At 53.0% G+C, this 22,038-nt stretch overlaps 1 protein-coding gene across 1 annotated transcript; it reads right to left on the bottom strand.

Annotated features, from left to right (window-relative positions):
- Positions 1 to 290: 290 nt before the first annotated feature.
- WSB2 (WD repeat and SOCS box containing 2) lies at positions 291 to 20,121 on the bottom strand. The gene is made up of 9 exons (XM_075898150.1): positions 19,971 to 20,121; positions 11,885 to 12,056; positions 9,590 to 9,825; positions 8,350 to 8,481; positions 7,505 to 7,605; positions 6,060 to 6,232; positions 5,415 to 5,528; positions 4,083 to 4,190; positions 291 to 3,163 (listed from the first exon to the last, which is right to left on the bottom strand). Exons 1-9 carry the CDS (start codon positions 19,987 to 19,989, stop codon positions 3,001 to 3,003), a joined length of 1,218 nt encoding a protein of 405 aa, XP_075754265.1. The 5' UTR covers positions 19,990 to 20,121; the 3' UTR covers positions 291 to 3,000.
- Between the last annotated feature and the right edge of the window lie 1,917 nt (positions 20,122 to 22,038).

Here is a 22,038-nt window from a genome sequence, read left to right as displayed (position 1 = left end):
CAGCTAAATAAGTAATGAATAGTTATCTGCCTGCATGGGTGCAGCAAGAAATACACCTTTGAAGGGAAGATCTCTTTTCTTATACCCAAGGAAGCTGAAGATGGCTGTGGCTGGGCTTTAAGGCTACAAGCTGCCTTTTAGTACTGACGTGCTAGCTCTCTTGCTTAGGTCAGTGCCCTAAAGTCTGTAAAGTGGCTTTACAGTAGGTACTTCTGGCCTACTGTCCTTAACTGCAGGAGCTTAGTATAGTATCAAGCCTAGGAATGATAGCATATTTGTAATCAGCTGCATGAAGGGGGGAAAAACAATTTTTATTTTGCCTTTGAAAGTAGGTAAAAACAATCTCAGGCTGCAGTGTACATGATGGCAAGAATTCTACACATCATGGCCAAGTAAAAATTAAAACAATCTTCAACTTCACCAACCAAGACGCTCAGCAGGGTCCTCCTGTGTGTGTCACCATGTACTCTTTACATACAATGCAGAATAAATAAGAGTTCTGAGTGACAGGATCCAGTCACGCTACGGGTGATGCACCATGCATGTCATGCTACTTAGCTGTGCACCCACGATGGTCAGCTGAAGGTGTAACAAGTGGGTGTGTATTGAGACTGCTCTTCTCTGCAAAGGAAGGGGATTTCACCATCCCTTTCTATTACACAGGGTCAGAGCATAGAAGGGGCTCACAATATTTTTAAAGGGACAGTACCCCCCAGCATTATATAAAGGGCATTGGGGTCTTTTGCTGTTGTGATCTTCTAGCAAGCTCTCATTCAGAACTTTTAACACCTTGGCTAGGTCTACACTGGTATGATCTTGTGCAAAAACTCTTTAGCTCAAGAGTTCTTGCGTTAAAGTAGTTGTGCAAGAGAGCACCTACACTGGCATGTGCTTTTGCGTAAGAGCATCCATGCCAGTGAAGATGCTCTCTTGCACAAGAAAGCTCTACACTGACCACTTGCGCAAGAACAGTTGTGCAAAAGGGCTTATTCCTGAGCAGGAGCATCATGATCCTTGTGCAAGCAGCACTGATTTCATACATTAGAATGTCAGTTTACTTGCACAAGAACTCGCGGCCAGTGTAGACAGGCTGCAAGATCGCACCAATGTAAACACAGCCCTTGGGTTTAGATTCACTGCATCAGACCTTGCAAACTGTCACCCAATCTGAGGCAAGCAGTAGCCCAAGCTGAATGGTGGCACTTTCCCCTTGGTTTTACTATTACAGCAGCATGGCGTGGAAAGTTATCTTCCAGCTGAACCATGCTCTCACTTGTGCTCATTAATGGAAAGTCCAATGGCACTTAAGGTTTGGGGGTATTTTTGCAGAATTTAAGGATAGTAAAAGATAGGGTCGCTGTGGGCTAGATTACCAATTTAAAGGTGACTTTTCTAAAAGGGGGAAAAGTCTTCTCCATAGTTTCAAGGGGAAGCTGTCGCTGCCATGCATTCCTGAAATAGCCTATAGCCCTGCCTGTTGCATGGCACTCAGTACATGGATAGTTGCAGCTGGGAGAAGGGAACAGTTTCAGTAAAGCATGTGCTGCTACCAGAAAGAGACACAAAAAATGAAACTCAGGCGTATCTGAGACTGTTTTACACACACACATCCTTGTGATACAGTACATGAGTCATTAGCCCAAGCAGGAAAACTCCCTGGAAATTAACTCAAAAAAGTTCTGTGGCTAGAGGGAAAGTGAGCAAGGAGCACAAGAGCAGGACAATAGAACCCTGTACTATGCATGAAAAGTTGGTCATTTTCTGTCTCTGCCAAGTGTAAGAAGTTACAGTAGTGCCAAGAATTCATTCTTACTAAACTAAGCCACAGAACATTTACTAGGATTGTACAGGGGATAATTCAACATCTAGACTTGTCAAAGGAAGTAAACAAATCAGCTCTGGTCTTTGTGGGTTATAAGCCCCTCCCCCAGCACACTCATTTGCAAAATTCACAAGTTCATGCTTGGCCTCCCCACACAATGCAAAGTAGCCAGGCTCTGCTGTAGCACCACACTTAGTGTATGCTATGAGGTTAAAAATAAAGAGCTGCCCAAAGTTACAATCACTTTCACAAAAACAGATCAGTAGTTGGCTTGGTGCAGAACATCTCCCTGTGCCTAGCCTCTGTTCTTAAGGCATTCATCTTTCCATGACACACCAAAGAGAAAGCCAGGCCTTACACCATATAACCAAAAGTACGTTGCTAGTGGCTTGTGTGATCAAGCTATGAATACAAATTTTCAGACTGGGAGCCACATTAGCATTAATAGGATCCTTCACCTCTTAAGACCTCTATACCCCTCCACTCCAGGCCTCTACAACTGAACACTTGGATCTCCCTCAGTGCCACGTACTTCTGTCACCCACAAAATGGCTGCAAAAAGAGCATTGCTAGCTCTTCAGAAAAAAAACTTTTATTTTTAAGGCCTGTCCATAATGCAGAGACTTTTCAGGTTGAATTTTCTCAGAACCAGGCTAAAGAAAGTGATGAACATGAAAGCCACTGCCTCACCTAGGACACATTTTTTTCATTCATGAAAATGCAGGTTTGAGTTTGCATTGCCATACCAAAGAAAGTGACTTCTCGGAGCCCTCTTGCTTTTAAACACACCCTGTTCAGTGGTTGCACTTTAAGTGAAAGCACCTCAAGAGAACTGAAACTTGCACTGCTGTTGATGGGGCCTTTTCAACTCCAATGCCCCACAAAGCCATCGGAGTAGAACTCCTGCCCCTCCTTGTCTGAGAGAGGACTTCAAACGGATGAAGAGTTCAGTCAGCCAATCCACTGCATTTTTGCTGGGTTCTCTTAATAAAATAACCTGCGTGGTCAAAGAAACAGCCCCAGACAAAGGAACAGAAATCCTTCCACTAGAACCAAAAAGCCCATTGGGATTTCATGAGCATTCTACCACCCCGGCTGCTCCGTCATCCCAGAACAAAGTTCGGAAGGGAGGGAAGAAGCCAGCCAGCTCTAGGTCTCTTGGATCCAGTGTACAAGGTTTAAAAGGTCCTGTAAGTGAGGAATTCTTTCATTTTCTTGGGGATGGGCAGTGCCAGGACCTGGTAAGTTGTGAGGAAGGTGCGGAGAGCCTTGCGACATAAGTGCTTAAGGGTTGAGAGGGTCTTGGGGGCACTCCAGAACTGGACGTGGCCATCTCTCGTCCTGCAACATGAGACCAAGGATAAAGGTTAGCGTTCCTCATACCTCAGCATCAGCACAAACACCGCCACACTCACCCCATCCCGGCATGGGGAAGGAAGAAAAAGCTGCGCTCGCATGGCATTTAAGGAAATGGACTGTCACCATGCACAGACCCCTGCTTCTAACAGCTTTGCACATTTTCTACTCTGTCAGAGGCTCTTACTCGCACCCTCTTCCCCCACCGCCATCTGGGATGACTTCATGAGCCCAGCCTGCCCACTCAAGAGAAACCCACAACTCAAGGCCTCATGTTCCAGCAGAGGCTGCTGCAGACATACAGGAAAAGGCTGATTGCAATGTCCTACCTCCCTGTGGAATCCTGAGTCTGAGGGTTGCTAGCTGAGATGGAGGAATAAGGTAGGAACCCAACAAAGCTTGTTTAGCAAGCAATTGATAGGCGGAAGACAATGCCTCAAGCAAAGAATTTTCCAACACCGCTTTTTCTTGGCATCAAAGCAGTGTCCACACCAGACACACTATACCAGTAGTCTAGCTCTGCAGTACACCCACAAAATGCTCCTAGTGTGCACACAGCTCTGCCAGCAAACCTATCCTTTGTACAACCTCCCACCACCCCCAAGAGTGAAGCATGCTTTACTGGTACAAGGACAGCTCTGCTGGTCTAGTGCCTACATTGTAACTTCGGCCAGCACAGCTGCATTAGTATGGGGTGTGACAGCTGTGTGTTGGCAGAAGCCTGTGGCACAGAGCTGGACTCAGAGTGCCCTATTTTGAGAAAACAGCAGTGTTGCAGAGGGGGGCATATTTTGGGTCAAGGTGGAGTCACATTCCCCCGTCCCCCTCACCCCAAACTCAGCTGGAATATAGCATGCACTCGGCAGGAGAGCACGTCCCACTGGCCTGCACAGAACATACGCACCCTGTGGCAATAAACCCGCCGTGGGGAAAGTATACACAGCACAGACCATTGGTCATAGGTGCAAATGCCACTGGAGTTCTTAGTTCCAAATCCCAGATCCTCAGGAGTCTAAAGGGGAGAGAGGGAGAGAGATACACACACAATGACAGTCTGAGAGATCACATCTCCAAGTGGCACTAGCTACTCCAGTTGCATCAGTGCACATAAATGTTCAGCTGTTGAAGCTAAAGTAAATTTCCAAAGCCAATTTAGTCCCTAGCCTTTAGGAGCAATTTACAATGTTATTTAAGTTTCATGTCTCCACTACAAGACAGGCATTATACCCATTTTAGAAAGGTTTAAATCAAGGCAGAGATTACATAACTTGGCTCAAGATAAGAGTTTCTATACTGGGTCAGACCATGGTCCATCCTGGCTCTGACAGTGTTCCCTAAGCAAACTTGGTGGATAAGAGAGGTTACTTCTGCTGAGAACTTTGACTTATCTAACCCTTCTCCCAGGAAAAAAAAAAAAAAGTGAGCTAGAGATACCAGCACTAGCTGGGATAAGAGGACCAACACACCCCACCCCTCCCTGCTTGATCTTGCCCTGACAGTAATCAGGCCCATGATTCAACACCAGGGTGAACTGAGTCTCCACTGAGATGTTCCCAGTGCCACCAACCCCAACGCACACAAATAACAGTTCCGGAAGAGCTCACCGGATCAGGAGCTGGCAAGTTTGCCTGTACAGTTGGCACTGGATGGGCAGTAGCTGCACCAAATTACTTCAGCCCCGATCTTAGCCCACTGAAGTCAACAGGCTTTATCTACGTCTGCAAGGAATCTCTCCAGGCTCCCTTTAAGGCAGCTAACAGCACCCAGGGTGTGGAGGCAGCAGAGGGTATGGGCAGCAGGTACTTGCTGCTTCAGGGTGTGTGGCCCAACACAACACTTGGGAAAGAGATGGTGGGAACACACATCCAGGCCCCCTCTTAGGCACAGCATTGGCATACACACCTGAGCCAGCTGCTGGCCTTGCCTTAAGGTCTTGACACCATGGCGGCCAGGCAGCTATGTCCAAAGAGGAGTTACCTAAAGCTACCCGTGATGGGAAGTGTCTACAGCTTTGAGTGCGGCACCCAGCAGCTGTGCTGCTTGGACAAAGGCACCTCAAACCAAAGCCAGAGTCAAGTTGTACTGCTCCGCAAGCCTGAGCACTGGGACAGACTCAAAAGGCAGAGGACCCTGCTGGAAAATGGAGGGCCAGAAGCTGAAAAGAGCTTTGGAGCTCATCTGAACAGCTGTGGCGGGGACCCTGCAGTAGCCAGCTGTAAGATGCCAAGTCCCTCACCTGTCGTCTGCCACTGTAGCAAGATACAAGCCTTCCGGAGAGAAGCACACGGACCTTAGGGAGCTGGCATGGATGTCACTGCCATAGTCCAACGCTGGGGGCAGCGCAACGTGGCTAAGAAAAAGGGAAAAAGCGCTTACTCGCCATGTTTGTTAGGGCTAGCCCATACAGCTGGCTGGGGAGGGGCATAGTAAATCAGAGCGCCTGCTTCCCACGAGTCACTGTGGCTGGGATTGGAGCACAGCTCTCAGATGTCCCTGTGAAACGTGCATTTCCTTTGTGGCCGTGTCTCAGACGGTGCCTCCTCTCCGGTCCCGCTCTTTGAAAAGTGGGAGAACAGCGCAGCTGAGCATGGCAGTGCCTAGGCCGGGGGCTAGACATTCGGCACAGACTCCAGTCAGCCACAAGGAAAGTGCTGGTATCATCTCCCCTCCCATGCTGTGAGAGCAACATCTAAAGCAGCGACACACAGCCCCGACCCTCATGTATTGGTTAACCTCCTTTTCCCTCCCGAGGTCGGGGGTGGAGAACGATTTGTACATTCAGAGAGCACTCTACAGCAGCCTCTAGGGTAAGAACCTCAGGCCCCCGTTTCCCCCCAGCCCAGACCTTCTCCTCCCTTAGTACCGGAGCCTCCCTCCTTACCGAAGTGTTCTCAGCTGCTCCCCCGTGTAGGGGTCCCACATGATCACGCTGGTGTCATAGGAGGCGGTGACCAGCAGAGCGGAGTCTGGAGAGAAGTCACAGGACACCACGCTGCTCTGGTGCCCTTCCAGCTTCCTGATGAGGGTGTAGGAACGCATGCTCCACAGGAGCGCCTGGGGCGGTGGGGTTGGGGAACAGAGGAGGGTTACAATCTCTGCTCAGGGGAGGGTAGCAGCTTCTCAACTGTCTCATCACCCCCTCACACGAGCCAGGCATTAGCCCCTGGCACAGAGGGGGGCAAACAGACATTGCTCGTGTGGGCACCAGCTCGTCGGATGCACGCCAACTCCCAGATCAGCAAGACAGACTCTCTGCAGCACAGAGACTCCAGCTGCGTGGCCAGGCATGGCTGTGGCTGCATGTGAGGAAAAGGGGTCTAGCCCCCCCAAGCTCTCTGGGTGAGCTGGGGAGAAGAGCCCTTTGGGTGGCTGGTGCAGGCCACTGTCACCAGAAGCAGGTTGGCCAGGACTCAGAATCCTCCGCTGGTAACAGTAACAAAAGGGCTGGGAACATGTTGAAAATCAATTACAAACGGGCCTTATCTTCCGATCTCCCCTGCTTGAGGTGTCCTGACACCCACATGCTGACCTCCCTAGGGCAGAGGGGCTCTGCCACTGGTCCATATAGGACCAGGACAGTAGGGCCATGATCCTCTTCCAGAGGCCCAGCACCACAATGGTGCTCCAGGTGCCAGAACATGCCCCAGGAGGGAATGGGGACAGGAGGAATAGTAGCATGTGCAATCAGCTGGCACATCCTATGAGCAGTGGGAGTCAGCTCTAGTGACTGGGGACTGCAAGCTGCTATCCCAGTCCTGCAAGCTGCTATCCCTGGGCCTGCTCCAGCCCAGCCTACTCGCCTCCTCTCCACAAACTCCACTTTGGAGGAGAATCCTGCCTCAGTGCTCAAGGCACCAGGTTCCAAGCTGGCATGCAGGAGGGAGACATGGTGCTCTCTTCAGGAGATGGTGCCAGCCCTTCCCTTGCCCCCGTCCTAGCAAGCAGACACCCTGGACTGGACACACAGCAAAGACCACAAGGCTTTGGACTCTAGCCCTTTCAAATGGGGAAGGGCAGGTTGGCCTACCTGGGAAAAACAATGGGCAGGAACTTAAAGGGATGGGACTTGGGTACAATGCTCAAGGGTGACCCCCACTGACCAGTCTAGGGATCAACACCACCACTGGAGAAGAGTAGGGAATGGCAGAAGGGCAAGAGGAGGAACGGTCCGGGGCAGTGTATACAAGGCGGGTCCATTCAGCAGAGCTGCTGCACCCCAGGGACCCGAGGGCCAGCGCACACCACTAATCCAGCTCTGCAGAGGATGCGGTGGGCTCTCCGGCAGCTGAACAGGCTCCCCTCCCCGCAAGAATATGCCCAACTCACCGATTTCTCCCCAGCCGCAGAACACAGCATGCTGCAATCGGGGGAGATGGAGCAGCAGTACACCCACTGCGTGTGGCCAGACAGCACCTGGACCTGCTTCCCTAAGGATGGCAGCAACAGTTTGAGAAAGGAGCGCACAGTCCAGAGATGGGGAGAGCTGGGAGGCCCATTCTCACCTCCACCTGCTCTCTCTGAAGCCAGCCTGGAGGAAGCAGCATGTCTCAGACCAGATTAGACCTAGATTTCCCCATGCAGGCGCTTGCTCTGCTGAAATGGGTTTATTCTCAGGGCATGTCTGCCTGCAATCTGGGTACATGACTGACTTGTGTAGACACCCCCGAGTTAGCTTTACTCCAGCTGGCTTGGGTACTGGAGTTCACGGTCAGATGAAGCGCAGTGCCAGGTAGCCGCTCAAGTAGTTAGTGGCACAGCCTCTGCTAACGCACTGTTGCTCTCGAACCCAGCTAGCTAGCTCAGACAGGCCCACTCAAGCCAGACTTACGCCCTCGGTCAGCCGCCAGCACTCCTAAGCATTGCGCGCTCACGTCAAGGACACATGAGTGTTCGCGTCACTTGCTGTTCCCTCCTGCTCCAGTCACTCAGCACTTGCGTTCCCAGTTTCCTGGGTGTCTCCATGGAATTATGTTCAAAGTACTTTCAAAGAGCCGGGACCGGGCAGCTCAGCACGTTAATAATGAGGTTGCAGACTACTGACCCCCTCACCCAGGCCTACTGCATCTAATGAGAATAGAGCCCCCTCTGGGCGACACTCATAGCACAGCACACATGCTCGTAACAGCGTCTGGGGCCCATATCCCACCAGGGATGCATGCTCTCACTCGTACCATCTCGGCTCAGGTCCCAGATGCGGAGGGTCCTGTCCCGGGACGCAGAGACTAGAATCGGGCTTCCGTGGGGAGCAAAGCACAGGTCCCTCACAACGTCCAAGTGCCCGGAAAGGCTGAAAAGCAGGCCCCCTGCGGATACAAGCACACAGCTCAGTTCGGGCTCACCACAGACACAAGCACGTCTCGCTGGGCCCGTCAGGGCAGCTCCAGGGACACATCCCTTGCTGCTAGCTGCACCTTCCACCTTCCAGAGCAGTGCTAATGCTGACAAGAGCAAAACAGCGGATCCCCACCGCCAGGCCACGGCAGCTCTGGAGCCTGGGACACACCACCCAGCGCCTTCCCTTCCGCTGCAGATGTTGGGAGAAGTGTGTCCTGTCCCACCTCTCGGAGAGGGGTCCGTTCCCCGACACAGAAGAGCAGTTCTCTACACAGCGGGAGGGCTATGCAGAGCCCAGCACGGCAGCCTTAGAGCAGCTGCGACCCGGGAAGCAGCACTCAGCTGGCAGCTGGAAGGCAGCACAGCACTAGATGATGGAATGGGGCAGGCACTGGAGTTCTGGGGACAGGACTAGTGCTGGGGGTGTGGAGCTCTAGGATGTGGGGGTTTATCACTGGGGATGGGGCTAATATTGGGGACTGGGGACTAGCTCTGGGGGGCGGGTGCAATAGGTCTCTGGAAACAGGAGGCTGGCACTGGGGAGATTTAAGGGGTAGGGGGCTGGCACTGAGGGCTCTGAGGGTGAGAGGCTGGCATGGGGGGGTTGCGTGCAGGGGACTCTGGGGTCAGTGGCTGGCACTGGAGGACAGTAGAGGGGGCTCTATGGGTGGCACTGGGGGACTATGAAGACCGGGGCTTTTGGTGGACTGGTAACATTTTATTTGCATATTTATTATTTCACAATGAATATGCAAATAAAATGTTACTGGTCCACCAAAAGTTTGCAGCTGGGTTTGCTGGTCTGCAGTATAAAAAAGATTGCGAGCCACTGGTCTAAAACACAGAGCAGAGGTGATGCAGAAGCAGCACGGACAGCTTCATGAGGCACGCTGGGCAGCGTGAGAATCCACGCTGGGAAATACTAGCAACGTGCACAGGAAAACTCCATGGGGGGAGGAGACTAGGGAGAGAGGCAGAGACTGTCTAGCCCACAAAGGCAGGTTGATTTCCCACCCCTCTTCTCAGGAGCTGGATTAAGCCAGTACATGGAACCCACCCTCACACAGGCGCACTCACCTGTTTGCACCTCCCAGACTTTAATCTGTCCGTCATTGAGTCCTGTGGCGAGGATCAGACAGGAGCGATCTGGAGCCGGCAACCTGTCCCGCTCCTTAGTGCGGCCCAGAGGCCAGGAGCTGAAGGCCAGTCCCCACACAATCTGGCCACAGTCTAGCGTCTTCTCCTTGGCTCCTCCTCTGCCTCTCACATCGGCTTTGACGCCACGGCTCTTGCGTTCAGATGTTTTGCAGCTTCTGCAGAGAGCAGAGGGTCATTCAGCAGCTGCCTGGTTCTCCTGCGCCCCCACCCCGGACAATTCACACAAGAGGGACTAGAACTGAGTGTGCAATGCTGGTGAGCGTGACTGCGAGTTGTGTCTGCACCAGGGATTTCAGCTATCGGTGGCCACGCTCAGGAGCAAACCCGCTAACGAAGGCGGGCAAAGCAGCCGTTTAAACCAACATGTGTCTGCCTGCAACCAGAGGAAGCTGCGCTGGTCAAACCAGAGCTTTGTGCTTAGCCCTAGGTGGGACTGATCCCCCTCCTGTAACGAGGCCCTGTAATGAGCCTCAGCAGAGCTCGTTACAGACAAGCCGTGACAACGCAGACCACACCAGCATTATCGTTTTCACAGTTCGAAGCACCATGGCTGCTTACTGGGCTAAAATTCTTGTCCCTGCCAGATCCACTCATTCTCCCCAAACAGACCAGCCATGGTGCTGCCTCCCCGCCCATCACAGGGGGCACACGGCGCAGCTTGGGCTCGTTAACATGGCCTCTTCGCTTAAGAGGCACACCAGGCAGCCGAATGAAAGCACAGGGAGAGGAAGGATGGGACAGTGGCTCATTGGCCTGAAATCAATTTCCTGCTCCGTCACAGACTCCAGGTTACCGCGGGCAAGTCACGGAGCCGCTCTGTGCCTCAGTTCCCGCATGAGGTAGTAGCACTCCCCTGCCTCCCAGATGTGGTGAGGGGTAGAGAGCCGCCCTCGCCATGCTACCAGCCTAGGGAGGGGTGCTAATGAAACCAGAGCTCCTCACACCTACTGGATGTTGCTTCTTTACCTTACCCACCCTTCAAAGCTGGAGGAGGAAGAGTCCTTCCCTGACATTGGGTCTTCTTTCCTCTCCCCGCCCCCCCCCCCCAGCACAGCTGAAGTTACCATGTCCCTGTTTGCCTACAAGTCAGCAGAGCCAGCAATGCAGAACCGAACATCCTACTCTGCTCTCCACAGAGTAACAAGTGCTCTGACACCATGAGGCATGCCCCAGGACCTCATCAGCTTATTCAATCAGCTGCCCTGTCTATGTATTACTAGATTTCCACGCATGGGAAGCTGCTTTTCAGTCCAATGACTTGCAGCACACTCTCCTGCCATATGTGACTTTGATCAAGGAGTGGGGATTTCCCAGGGAAGCGCGCTAGCACGCTGCAATTAGCAAACCTGTTCAATGTTTAAAACGGGCAGTTTTCCAGTCCAGGGGGAAAGAGGAAAGCCGAGGTATATGAAGACAGGACGGCTGCCTGTGGTGATTTCTTGCAAAGGTTTATTTCCCCAATTTAAAAAGGCCCAACCCAAGGAAGTTAACCCATAACCGGGGTGAGGTTAAAGTGCTATATTGTCCTGCATTTTGTTCCATAACCGGGGTGAGGTTTTGTAGCTGAAGGCTCCTGGGCTGAAGATTTGGGGACGTTCACAAGAGAATGCACAAATGCAAGGAACAAGACAGCGCACTCTCAGGGGGGAACAGCAACGAGAGAGGGCATGCCGGAACATCAAACTAGGGTGGTGGTGACGGGGAATCTCTTGGCTTGACCTTCCCATTAGCACGCCCAAGTTTAGCACTCACTTTATGTGTAATCTCAGTCTCGGTGGCTAGTCCTACATGCTCTGCCTGCCATAGCTAGTCCTGAACAGCAGCCTTCCACTGCTCGAGCTGGGTGTTTTCATGGGAGCTTATAGGGCAGGGATCTTGGTGAGAGTCTTGTAACATGGCCCAGGAGAGTTCTATGAGGGAACCTAACATTCAGCTGTGACAGCACCAAGGCTCCCCAGATGGCTGGCTTACTGAGAGCGGAGACTGCTAACCCCATGGAGCAATTCACCCGGGGGACAGGCCCTGATGCTGCGGGAGCTATGGGAAGCCAGGTTTAAATCTCTAGTCCCTTCCCTTCCTTAACCCTTTCTTGCTGAGCCCTGGGGGACACTGAGGAGGGAGCCATGACTTAGCGCACACAAAAAAAAGGAAGACAGCCCAGTGACTCTAACAGGAGTGCCGCCTTCCCTCTCTGAACTGCCACAGGGTACTTACAACTCCGCTTCCTCCAAGGGCCAGGGGATCAGTTTGACGATACAGTGACCCTGAGACCAGGCAAACCAGGTGCCGTCGGGGGAAAACGCAACACTCCACGTCTCGCAGCTCGACTTCCAGTCGTACTGCTGGGGTCGCCCTGGCTTCAGCTCTGCCAGCAGTAGCGGCTCATCTGGGGAACAAGATGGCACAGTCACTCACAGAGCATGCGACGGAGTCATCGATCCGCCCAAGACCACGTGCAGGGACGCAGGATGGGGCGCTGGGCCTCCCAAATTCTAACCCCAGCCATGACATCCCACCTGCAAGCGGGGGGCACGTCACTTCAGTTCCTTTTGTACTCCCACTGAATTGAGTGGGGCAGCAACGCCCCTCCCCCCCATTTTCAAGACTATAAGGACGAAATGAAGATGTCCATATATTTTGAGAGCAAGCAGCCCCCGTTTTCTCCAGCCACACTTGGTGAGAGTTCCCACAGCGCAGGAAAGTACCGGCCTGCGAGGCAGGAGACCTGAGCTCTAGTCCCAGACATACAGCGACTGTGCCAGATTTGTAAAGCTGTTTGGGTGTGGAATGTTTTCAGAGCTCCAGAGAATGAGCTCTGACATTATCATTTCACATACTGACTGGTTCGTCCTCCTGGTAGCAAGGGCTCTGCTGTAAGACAACACAGTCTATTTGCTGATCCACTTTAGCGCTCACACGATTGACCACTTGAAACCCCATAGGTCCGCCCACCCACCAGTTGTGGCTAGTCTAGCCAGAGGCTGCAATGGCCAATAGCTTTGGCTCCTCTTCAGAAGCCTCAAGAATTCCTGTCTGAACTGGTGACGTGCAGCTTTGCATGAAGAGCACATGTTATCCATGGCCTGGATCAATACAGCAAGTTCCTATGGGGGGCAGAAGCTGGGCTCTTGAGATTGGATACATAAGCCTGCATCTCCCCTCCTCACAACACGTCTCCCCCCCCACACTCTGTTGTGCTCAATTACAGCATACATGGGAGTTAACCCTTACCAATAAACAGAGCACTTTGTATCAGAAGTCTATCACAGGAGCGTTTCATAAGGGCACTGGGAGGTAATTCAGTGAGTTCGGTCACATTGTATCCTATTAAACCCGCCACCTGCTGCACCACAGCTTTTAGAGCACAGATTCCCCTTACGCTGATGTGCAAACTAGATCAAGCCTCCCATCTAGAGTTCTGCGACTCACAGCAGGAGCTCAGCGTTTTCAACTGACCACTTAACCACAGGCCTCATTTGGAATGGGAACAGCAACAGCAGAGAAATAAACAACGAAGCAGGCACAGTAGAGTACTGTGTTACCCATGTAAATCTATTAAAAATAAAAGGAACATTTAAAAAAAGATTTGACAAGGTAAGGAAACTGTGTCTGGGCTTGTTTCATTTCAAATAAGATGATTAAAAAAGCAGCGTTTTTCTTCTGAATAGTGAAGTTTCAAAGATGTATTGAATCAACATTCACTTGGAAACTTCTGAAAGAACAACTCTAGCGTTCTGTTCAGATTTAGGAACGTTTCAGAGTTACCACCAACCTCCGCTCCCAAAGTGTTCGTAACTCTGATGTTCTACTGTACTTCAAGCCTGAAACGGAAAGAGGTCTTTATGTGGCAACACTTCCTGGCCAGCCGCTGAGCCAAACAGAGCAATGGTTTTGTAATATGGACAAACACGCCCTGGGGTGAGGCTGACATATGACTCATTCTCCTCTGTAAGCTAACCTAACCTTGACACCAGAACTCCATGACAGACAAGAATTATGCCTCAACACAGCCTAGCCTTCCAAACAGGTGCATAAATACCGGATCTGCTTGGGACAGCGTTTTGTACGCTACAGCAGTAATGTTACAACCCCATGTTTTAGCCATTTAGGCAGCCAGTAACCAGGACTCCAACTTTCTTGTTGCTCAGGTGAGTCAGACTTCAGAATACACGAATATCAATGTATCTCCCCACCCTCATCCCTCACAGGAGGTTGGATACCACCTCATGCTAAAGAACACCAAAACTCAGGATGAAAGGACCCCAAAATCCCAGCGGCATGGGTTGTAGTGGAGGTGCACATCCGCACGTGCCTCGGTGCACATAACATTTATTCTGCACACAAATGGAAAAAAAATTAGAAGGGACACTGTTGCCAGGGCTGGGGCTTAGACTTGTTGGGATCTAGAGCTCGAGCCAAAGCTTATATCCTGCCATACAAGATGGAATGGAAAGCCCAAGTGCTTCAGCCCTGGGTGATGGTGCTCAATGTACAGGCCCCTGCCTGGGGATAAAACCCTTGGCCTCATGCTTGGGGTAATGGGGCTTGGGCCCTGCAGCCTGGAGCAGCTGAGCTCAGGCCTCGGCCCCACTCCTGGGGCTGTGTAATAATTTTGGTTGTCAGAAGGGGGAGGCGGTACAGTGAAGTCTGAGAAGCTCTGATCTAGGACTTACAAATCAGCTGAGTCGTCTAAGGCCAAGGCTTAGTGTGGGACCAGAGGCACATCAGCTGCTGTATTGCCCACTGTTCCACTTCTGGGATGCCAGGCACAGTGCTTTTCTATGCTTCCCCTCTTCACTTTCACCCAACTCAGAATTTGAACCCAGCTCTCCAGAAACTAAGCTAGAGCACTCACATACGGCAAAACCAGTGATTGGTTTTATATTGCGAGGGACGTGCAGGTGAGAAGGTGGGGGGGGGGGAGAGACTGTGCCCTTTTTTGCTACATCATGAGGGAGAGTGGTTAGTGAATTTTGAACTGCTGATTTCAGGAAGAGCGTAAAAAAGAATCCAAAGGGAATCCTCTCCAGTCCTCCCTGAGCAGAGTTTGGTCCCTGTGGGGCATCCCTAGGTACACAGGGGGGCAAGGGGAAGAAAAGAATTTTTAACCTGTGAGACTGTATGATGAAAGAGGCAGCAGGTGCACATTACATTATAACGCACCCAGGAACATTTGAGCAATCGGATCATTCAGTGGAATAGTCACAGTAACCACTATACAGAAGAGAGATGCTGTGTAAACCTGAACACTCCATTTCCACCACTCTGATCTGGGAAGGAACAAACCAAAGCTCCATTCTCAGTGTGAAAGACACATGAGCCCACTTTGATCCCAAACAGGAACAGCTACTGGTCCAGCACTCCTGTGCAGTAAGACTGGATGTCAGCGTTTCGTACACCACACTGAGAGACTGTCTATTTCCACTTTGTCACGGGATCACTCTGTGATTTTTAAGCCACCTCCCCCCAGCAATGGCTCCTGGTCCTTCCCCCCTCCCCTCCCCTCCCCCCCCACCCCTTGCTGCCTCTCTCTGATAGAGTGGGGAGGAAGAGACTAGTCAAGTCACTACTCAACTACCTGATAAGCATATGCTTATCAGGTAGTTGACTAGTTGCTTACATCCCTAACAAGAATCACACTGATACTGTACCACAAGCACTGCAGTATGCTACTTTCCAATTACACTTTGACTGTCAGTGCAATAATAGTTAACATGTAAATAGCACTTCTCATCCCAATGAATTCCAGAGTTTTTTAGAAACTTCAGACGCTGTCCACCACTGAAATACAGCCACCTCTAGGGTTCGTGCCACAATTGGGAGAAAACTCCAGGCCAAAACAGCCATGCAAGCCCCTTCTCACAAAAGAAACCCTGGGATACAATCAATACGTAGAACAGGAAACATCCTGACTGAAGCCCAAAAGCCACCATGGCCACTTGCAATTTTCTCCAGTATTAAATTGCAAAGAGCGGGTGTGAAAAATACATTTGGAAGAAATGTAGAGCTTAACACACCATTGCAGCAGTGACAGAGAAGCTGTGAACTTCATTATGGCTTTTCCAAAACATGCTGTCTGCAAAAAAGAAAAAAAAAAAAGGACTACCAAATGTCACTGGTTTATAGCATGATGTTACTGGTAGGTTTTAAATACAAGCTGTATATTGATAAAACACCAGTGTGACACATTTAAAATGAAGTTACATATCACCCTTTAAAAAATGAAGGTGAACGTGGCCTCTAACATATGATGTAAGACCAGGGCTACTTATTTGTAAGCATAAGGCCGATCTATTCCCTTTTCTCACCCTCTCCACTGCCTCCACAGCAACAGCTGCCCCCAAGAGAGGCTTTTCCACGTCAGCAGAATGAATGGAGTGGTCTCTTGAGAGTGATCTACACTAGGAAATTCACCTATACTGAAAATGATTTTTATCCAGGCTCCACTCCCCTGTGAATTTTTTTTTCTGGTCTACGTTAAACCATTTTCCATGCCTTCCGTGACTGACAACCGTTGTCAGCGTGGGTTCGGTTTCCTAGTGAAGACACGTCTGCTCCAAAGGAGCAGATTGCTACTGACAGAGCCACTGTGCATTGAATGGTTTAATGCAGTGATTATCTCTGCAACCATCAAGCACATCCTCATGGCAACACTGCTCGCAATAGAACAGGGAAACATTGCTTTGAACAGAACAATTTGCATTCAGCAGGCCTGGGCAGAGAACCTGCGATTGAAGTTAGTAGGAGAAATGGGTTATCAACGTTCTTGAAATTCACCCCTGGAACCAGTGCATTCTGGACACCTGCCCCAGAGCACAAGCATTGCTTCCAGAAGCAGGGATTTTTTGGGGGAGGAATGAGGGGGTAATTGACAGTCATAAAGCCCTGACTGTAGAATGGAAATAAGACCTCCACATGAAGCAGTGCAAGAACACTAGACTGCACAGGCTCAGCCTCTACAAAGGTGTAGCCAATCATTTAATCTAAGCCATGTAAAATGCCTGAGACACCTGCTGTGTGTAATTATAAGGTGTGCCCAGCCATAGTTTCCTGCAGAGCTTTTATTATTTTCCTTCCTCTTACGGCAGACAGAGCCTTGCTGAGGAGACAATCACATATCAAGCCCAGTGCACTGTACTAGCCACATAATTTAAGTGACCTCAAAATAACCCAATCAAAACATACCCTCTCCTCTGGAAAGGCTTTACCTGCTGCTATTCCAGATACCCCCAAGGCCAAAGATATAACAAACTGGTCTTGGCCTTCAGCCCTTTTCACTGTTCTCTCTCTCCACCAAACCACACGGTGCAGTTTGCTGATTTGTTGGGTCTTTCACACAGCGACAGGGACAAGAAACCCAGGACCAGGGGCTGAATAGAGCCACCGAGCACTGCAAGACTCCGCCCCACCCAGCCAGCCAATATACCTTACACAGAGCTGAAACGGACTTGGGAGCATCCATTGAAAATCCACTACATGCGTGCCAAAGGGCAGGCAGGAGCTCTCCACTACCCAAAAAGCCACACTGAGGTGATCCCCACCACACACATACCACTGTCCCCTGCAGGCCTGTATGCAGGGGTGTGTGAAGGGTGCAAAAGCAGCCCTCCGCCCATGATCCCCCAAGTAAACATACCCCAGCTGGCCAGGGGTTGGCAAGAGTGCTGCTTGAACCTCCCCTCCCACCACACTCTGGCTGGCCGGGGAAATGCTGGGGCTGATTTCCCCACTTACTTGGGGATCACTCTTGCAGTCCACATTTACCCAAAAAAGCTGCCCCGCAAGAAATTCCTGGGTACAGGCCTGCCGGGGAGACGCTCACGCAGGTTCTCTGCACTGTAAGGAGAAGGCAGCATGCTGGCTGTCCCGGAACACAAGGTGCAGAGGAAGCAGCTCTGCAGGGATATGGGAAGAGCAGCCAGGTGGGCCGTGGAGGTGATGACTTCGCTGCCCGAGCTGGGGTAGATCATGCATGGCAGGAAGGAGGCCAGGACATGCTAAATCAACCAGGACTCCCGGGCACAGGACAGGCTGTTTGCAAAGGCCAGGCCAGCACTGCTAGACTTAGTTTCCTGCAGGCTGTGTGCCTGCCCCAGCTATTCCCTGCTGCTCTTCCACCTGCAAACACTGCCCCCTGCCAGAGCCTCACTTCCTAGGCCCCCATCTGCTCCCTTCCACCTTCTCCCTGCCCCACACAGCATCCCCCAGCCACACTCCCCATCTGCCCCCATCCACCTTCTCCCTGCCCCACACAGTGCCCCCAGCCACACTCCCCATCTGCACCTTTCACCTTCTCTCTGCCCCACACAGCGCCCCCAGCTACACCTTCCACCTTCTCCCTGCCCCACACAGCGCCCCCAGCCACACTCCCCATCTGCACCTTCCACCTTCTCCCTGCCCCACACAGCGCTCCCAGCCACACTCCCCATCTGCACCTTCCACCTTCTCCCTGCCCCACACAGCGCCCCCAGCCACACTCCCCATCTGCACCTTCCACCTTCTCCCTGCCCCACACAGCGCTCCCAGCCACACTCCCCATCTGCACCTTCCACCTTCTCCCTGCCCCACACAGCGCTCCCAGCCACACTCCCCATCTGCACCTTCCACCTTCTCCCTGCCCCACACAGCGCCCCCAGCCACACTCCCCATCTGCACCTTCCACCTTCTCCCTGCCCCACACAGCGCCCCCAACCACGCTCCCCATCTGCACCTTCCACCTTCTCCCTGCCCCACAGCGCCCCCAGCCACACCCCCATCTGCACCTTCCACCTTCTCCCTGCCCCACACAGCGCCCCCAACCACGCTCCCCATCTGCACCTTCCACCTTCTCCCTGCCCCACAGCGCCCCCAGCCACACTCCCCATCTGCACCTTCCACCTTCTCCCTGCCCCACACAGCGCCCCCAACCACGCTCCCCATCTGCACCTTCCACCTTCTCCCTGCCCCACAGCGCCCCCAGCCACACCCCCATCTGCACCTTCCACCTTCTTCCTGCCCCACACAGCGCTCCCAGCCACACTCCCCATCTGCACCTTCCACCTTCTCCCTGCCCCACACAGCGCTCCCAGCCACACTCCCCATCTGCACCTTCCACCTTCTCCCTGCCCTACACAGCGCCCCCCAGCCACACCCCCCATCTGCACCTTCCACCTTCTCCCTGCCCCACACAGCATCCCCAGCCACACTCCCCATCTGCACCTTCCACCTTCTCCCTGCCCCACACAGCGCTCCCAGCCACACTCCCCATCTGCACCTTCCACCTTCTCCCTGCCCCACACAGCATCCCCAGCCACACTCCCCATCTGCACCTTCCACCTTCTCCCTGCCCCACACAGCGCTCCCAGCCACACTCCCCATCTGCACCTTCCACCTTCTCCCTGCCCTACACAGCGCCCCCCAGCCACACCCCCCATCTGCACCTTCCACCTTCTCCCTGCCCCACACAGCATCCCCAGCCACACTCCCCATCTGCACCTTCCACCTTCTCCCTGCCCCACACAGCGCTCCCAGCCACACTCCCCATCTGCACCTTCCACCTTCTCCCTGCCCCACGCAGCATCCCCAGCCACACTCCCCATCTGCCCCCATCCACCTTCTTCCTGCCCCACGCAGCATCCCCAGCCACACTCCCCATCTGCCACCTTCCACCTTCTCCCTGCCCCACACAGCGCCCCCAGCCACACTCCCCATCTGCACCTTCCATCTTCTCCCTGCCCCACACAGCGCCCCCCAGCCACCCTGCCCCTGGGCCCCTCCCTTTGCCCCATTTGCTCCCCTCCAGCCTTCTCCCTGCCCCACACAGCGCCCCCCAGCCACGCTGCCCCATGGCCCCTCCCTCTGCCCCATTGCTCCCCTCCAGCCTTCTCCCTGCCCCACACAGCGCCCCCCAGCCACGCTGCCCCATGGCCCCTCCCTCTGCCCCATTGCTCCCCTCCAGCCTTCTCCCTGCCCCACACAGCGCCCCCAGCCACGCTGCCCCATGGCCCCTCCCTCTGCCCCATTGCTCCCCTCCAGCCTTCTCCCTGCCCCACACAGCGCCCCCAGCCACGCTGCCCCATGGCCCCTCCCTCTGCCCCATTGCTCCCCTCCAGCCTTCTCCCTGCCCCACACAGCGCCCCCAGCCACCCTGCCCCTGGGCCCCTCCCTCCAAGCGCCCCCTGCCCATAGGGGCGCTGGGGAGGTTGCACGGGATGGGGGGAGCGCGCCGAGGGCCACCGAAGCGGAGCGGGTGTAAACGGGCGGCCCGCGGTGGAAAGCAAACCCGGGCTGCGCCCCGCCCCGCAGCCCCCCCGCCTCTCACCTTCCGCCGGCTGCGCCATGGGGCGCCGCGGGGAGCGCCGAGAGGGGAGCCCGGAGCGGCCGGCGGGGCGCCGGGGCCGCGCGGAGCCGGCAGCCCGGGGGCGCAGCCCGTGGCAGGCGGGGCGGGGCGCGCACAGCTGCTTCCCGTCACATGGCGGCTGCCGGGGCTCCGCCCCCCCAAAAATCCCCCCCCAAAAAAAATCCCCCCCCCCGCCTCCTTGCACCCCCGGCGCGAGGAGAGGTCTGCCCGCGCGCCCGGGGGGCAGGGGTGCGTGTGCAGGGGGGCAGCCTGGGCGCCTTGCTGGGAGCCGGGGGCAGGACTTGAGGCGGGGGCTCGCAGGAGAGTCAGGTGCCCAGACCAGTGTTTCTCAACTTTTTTTTATATATATATATAAAGTACCCCTTTAAAAAAATGTATAAGTACCCCCCTACCTACAGTTTTCGGACACACACATTTGTTTTCTACCCTTGCAACATCTTTATTTAAACAACTTCATTGTAGCTGGGCGGGTGGTGAAATGTGGGGGTGTAAAAAGTACCAAAATAACAAAACAGGAAAACTTAAAATAGAAATTCAGTGGTCTCCAAATTTCAGTTGTGTTGACGTAGCCCTCCCCCAGACGTCTCTCACATACCCTTAAGGGTACTCGTACCAGGGGCAGAAAGGGGATGAGCCTAATAGGCAGCATACGTCCACGCATCTGAGTCCCAGTCCCAGAGTGGCCGGGGAAGGGTCCTGTCCTAGAATCTTAGAATGCTAGAACTGGAAGGGACCCAGAGAGATGATCAAGGCTCATCCCCTCCCCTCACAGCAGGGCCAAGCATCCTCTAGATCCAGGGGTGGGCAATAACTTTTTTGCCAGAGGCCACTTCACCCCAGACTGCTCCAGAAGGGGTGGGATCAGATAGTTCCCTGCTTCTCCACCCACTGACCATGATTGGTCAGGGGGTAGGGGAGTGCCTTTCCTTCCTCCCCCCTGGTTCTCCCTAGGTGCCCATACCCCTGGCAGTGGGTGGGAGAAGACTTTGCACGCTTCCCCTTCTGCCCCCAAGCCAATCAGGGCTTGGGGGTGGGGACGTATGCAAAGTCTCCTCCTGCCCTTCCAGGAGTGTGGTGCTTGTAAGCGCTGCACACTCCTTGCAGGGTGGGGATAGGGTGGAGGAAACTTTCCGCATTCCCCACATCCCTAGGCCCTAATTGGCCTTGAGGCAGGGGAGCAGCAGGGCCTTTGCAGGCTGGATCAACCCTCTTGGTAGGCTGAATCCAGCCCACAGAGGCCCTTTTGCTCACCTCTGCTCTAGATCAGTGTTTCTCAACCAGTGGTACCTCAACAGTTTGATGTATAAAGCCAGCTGCTTCTCAGCTTAGGCTGTAGAGCAGTGTTTTTCAACCACTGGTACAAATACTCTCAGGAGTTCTCAAGAGAAGTCTGGGGAGTATGTCAACACAACTGAAATTTAGAGACAACTGAATTTCTATTTTAAATTTTAGTGTTTTATTATTTTTGTACTTTTTACACCCCAAAATGTCACCACCTGCCCAGCTACAATTAAGTTGTTTAAATAAATGTGTTGCAACAGTAGAAAACAAATGTGTGTGTCTGAAAACTGTAGGTACTGGGGGTACTTATACTTTTTTTTAAAGGGGTACTTTATTTTAAAAAAAGGTTGAGAAATACTGGTCTATATCATCCCTGACAGGTGTCTGTCTAACCTGCTCTTAAATATCTCCAGTGTGGGAGATTCTATAACCTCCCTAGGCAATTCATTCCAGTATTTAGCAACCCTGAGAGGGAGTTTTTCCTAATGTCCAACTTAAGGGATGAAGGAGGGCCACTCATGTGGTTCATTCACTAGCCCAGGATCTTGACCCCTTGTTGATTGCAGCCTCAGTTGTAGGCCCAAAGTCAGGAGAATCAGGCCCATGCCACAGCACTGTAGGGCTAGAAGCATATTTATGGTCATTCCCCAGGCTGGCAGAGCATGCAGGTGTATCCCAGAGCAGGAGAAATACCTGGTAACACTCTCTAGCCATGTTTACTGGCCAGCAAAATGCACAACCAGTGACT

This window comes from Pelodiscus sinensis, chromosome 15 (genome assembly GCF_049634645.1).
Source record: "Pelodiscus sinensis isolate JC-2024 chromosome 15, ASM4963464v1, whole genome shotgun sequence".
Classification (NCBI taxonomy): Eukaryota; Metazoa; Chordata; order Testudines; family Trionychidae; genus Pelodiscus; species Pelodiscus sinensis.
The sequence above is the reverse complement of the archived record's forward strand: the minus strand, read 5'-3'. Positions and strand labels throughout refer to the sequence as shown.

What these genes read in the sequence shown, in the direction of transcription:
- WSB2 (XM_075898150.1), bottom strand. An exon ending in CCCTTGGAGGAAGCGGAGTT is followed by an intron (nt 9,826 to 11,884) that starts GTAAGTACCCTG and finishes TGCTCTCTGCAG; the next exon opens with AAGCTGCAAAACATCTGAAC. An exon ending in AGTCTGGGAGGTGCAAACAG is followed by an intron (nt 8,482 to 9,589) that starts GTGAGTGCGCCT and finishes TTGTATCCGCAG; the next exon opens with GGGGCCTGCTTTTCAGCCTT.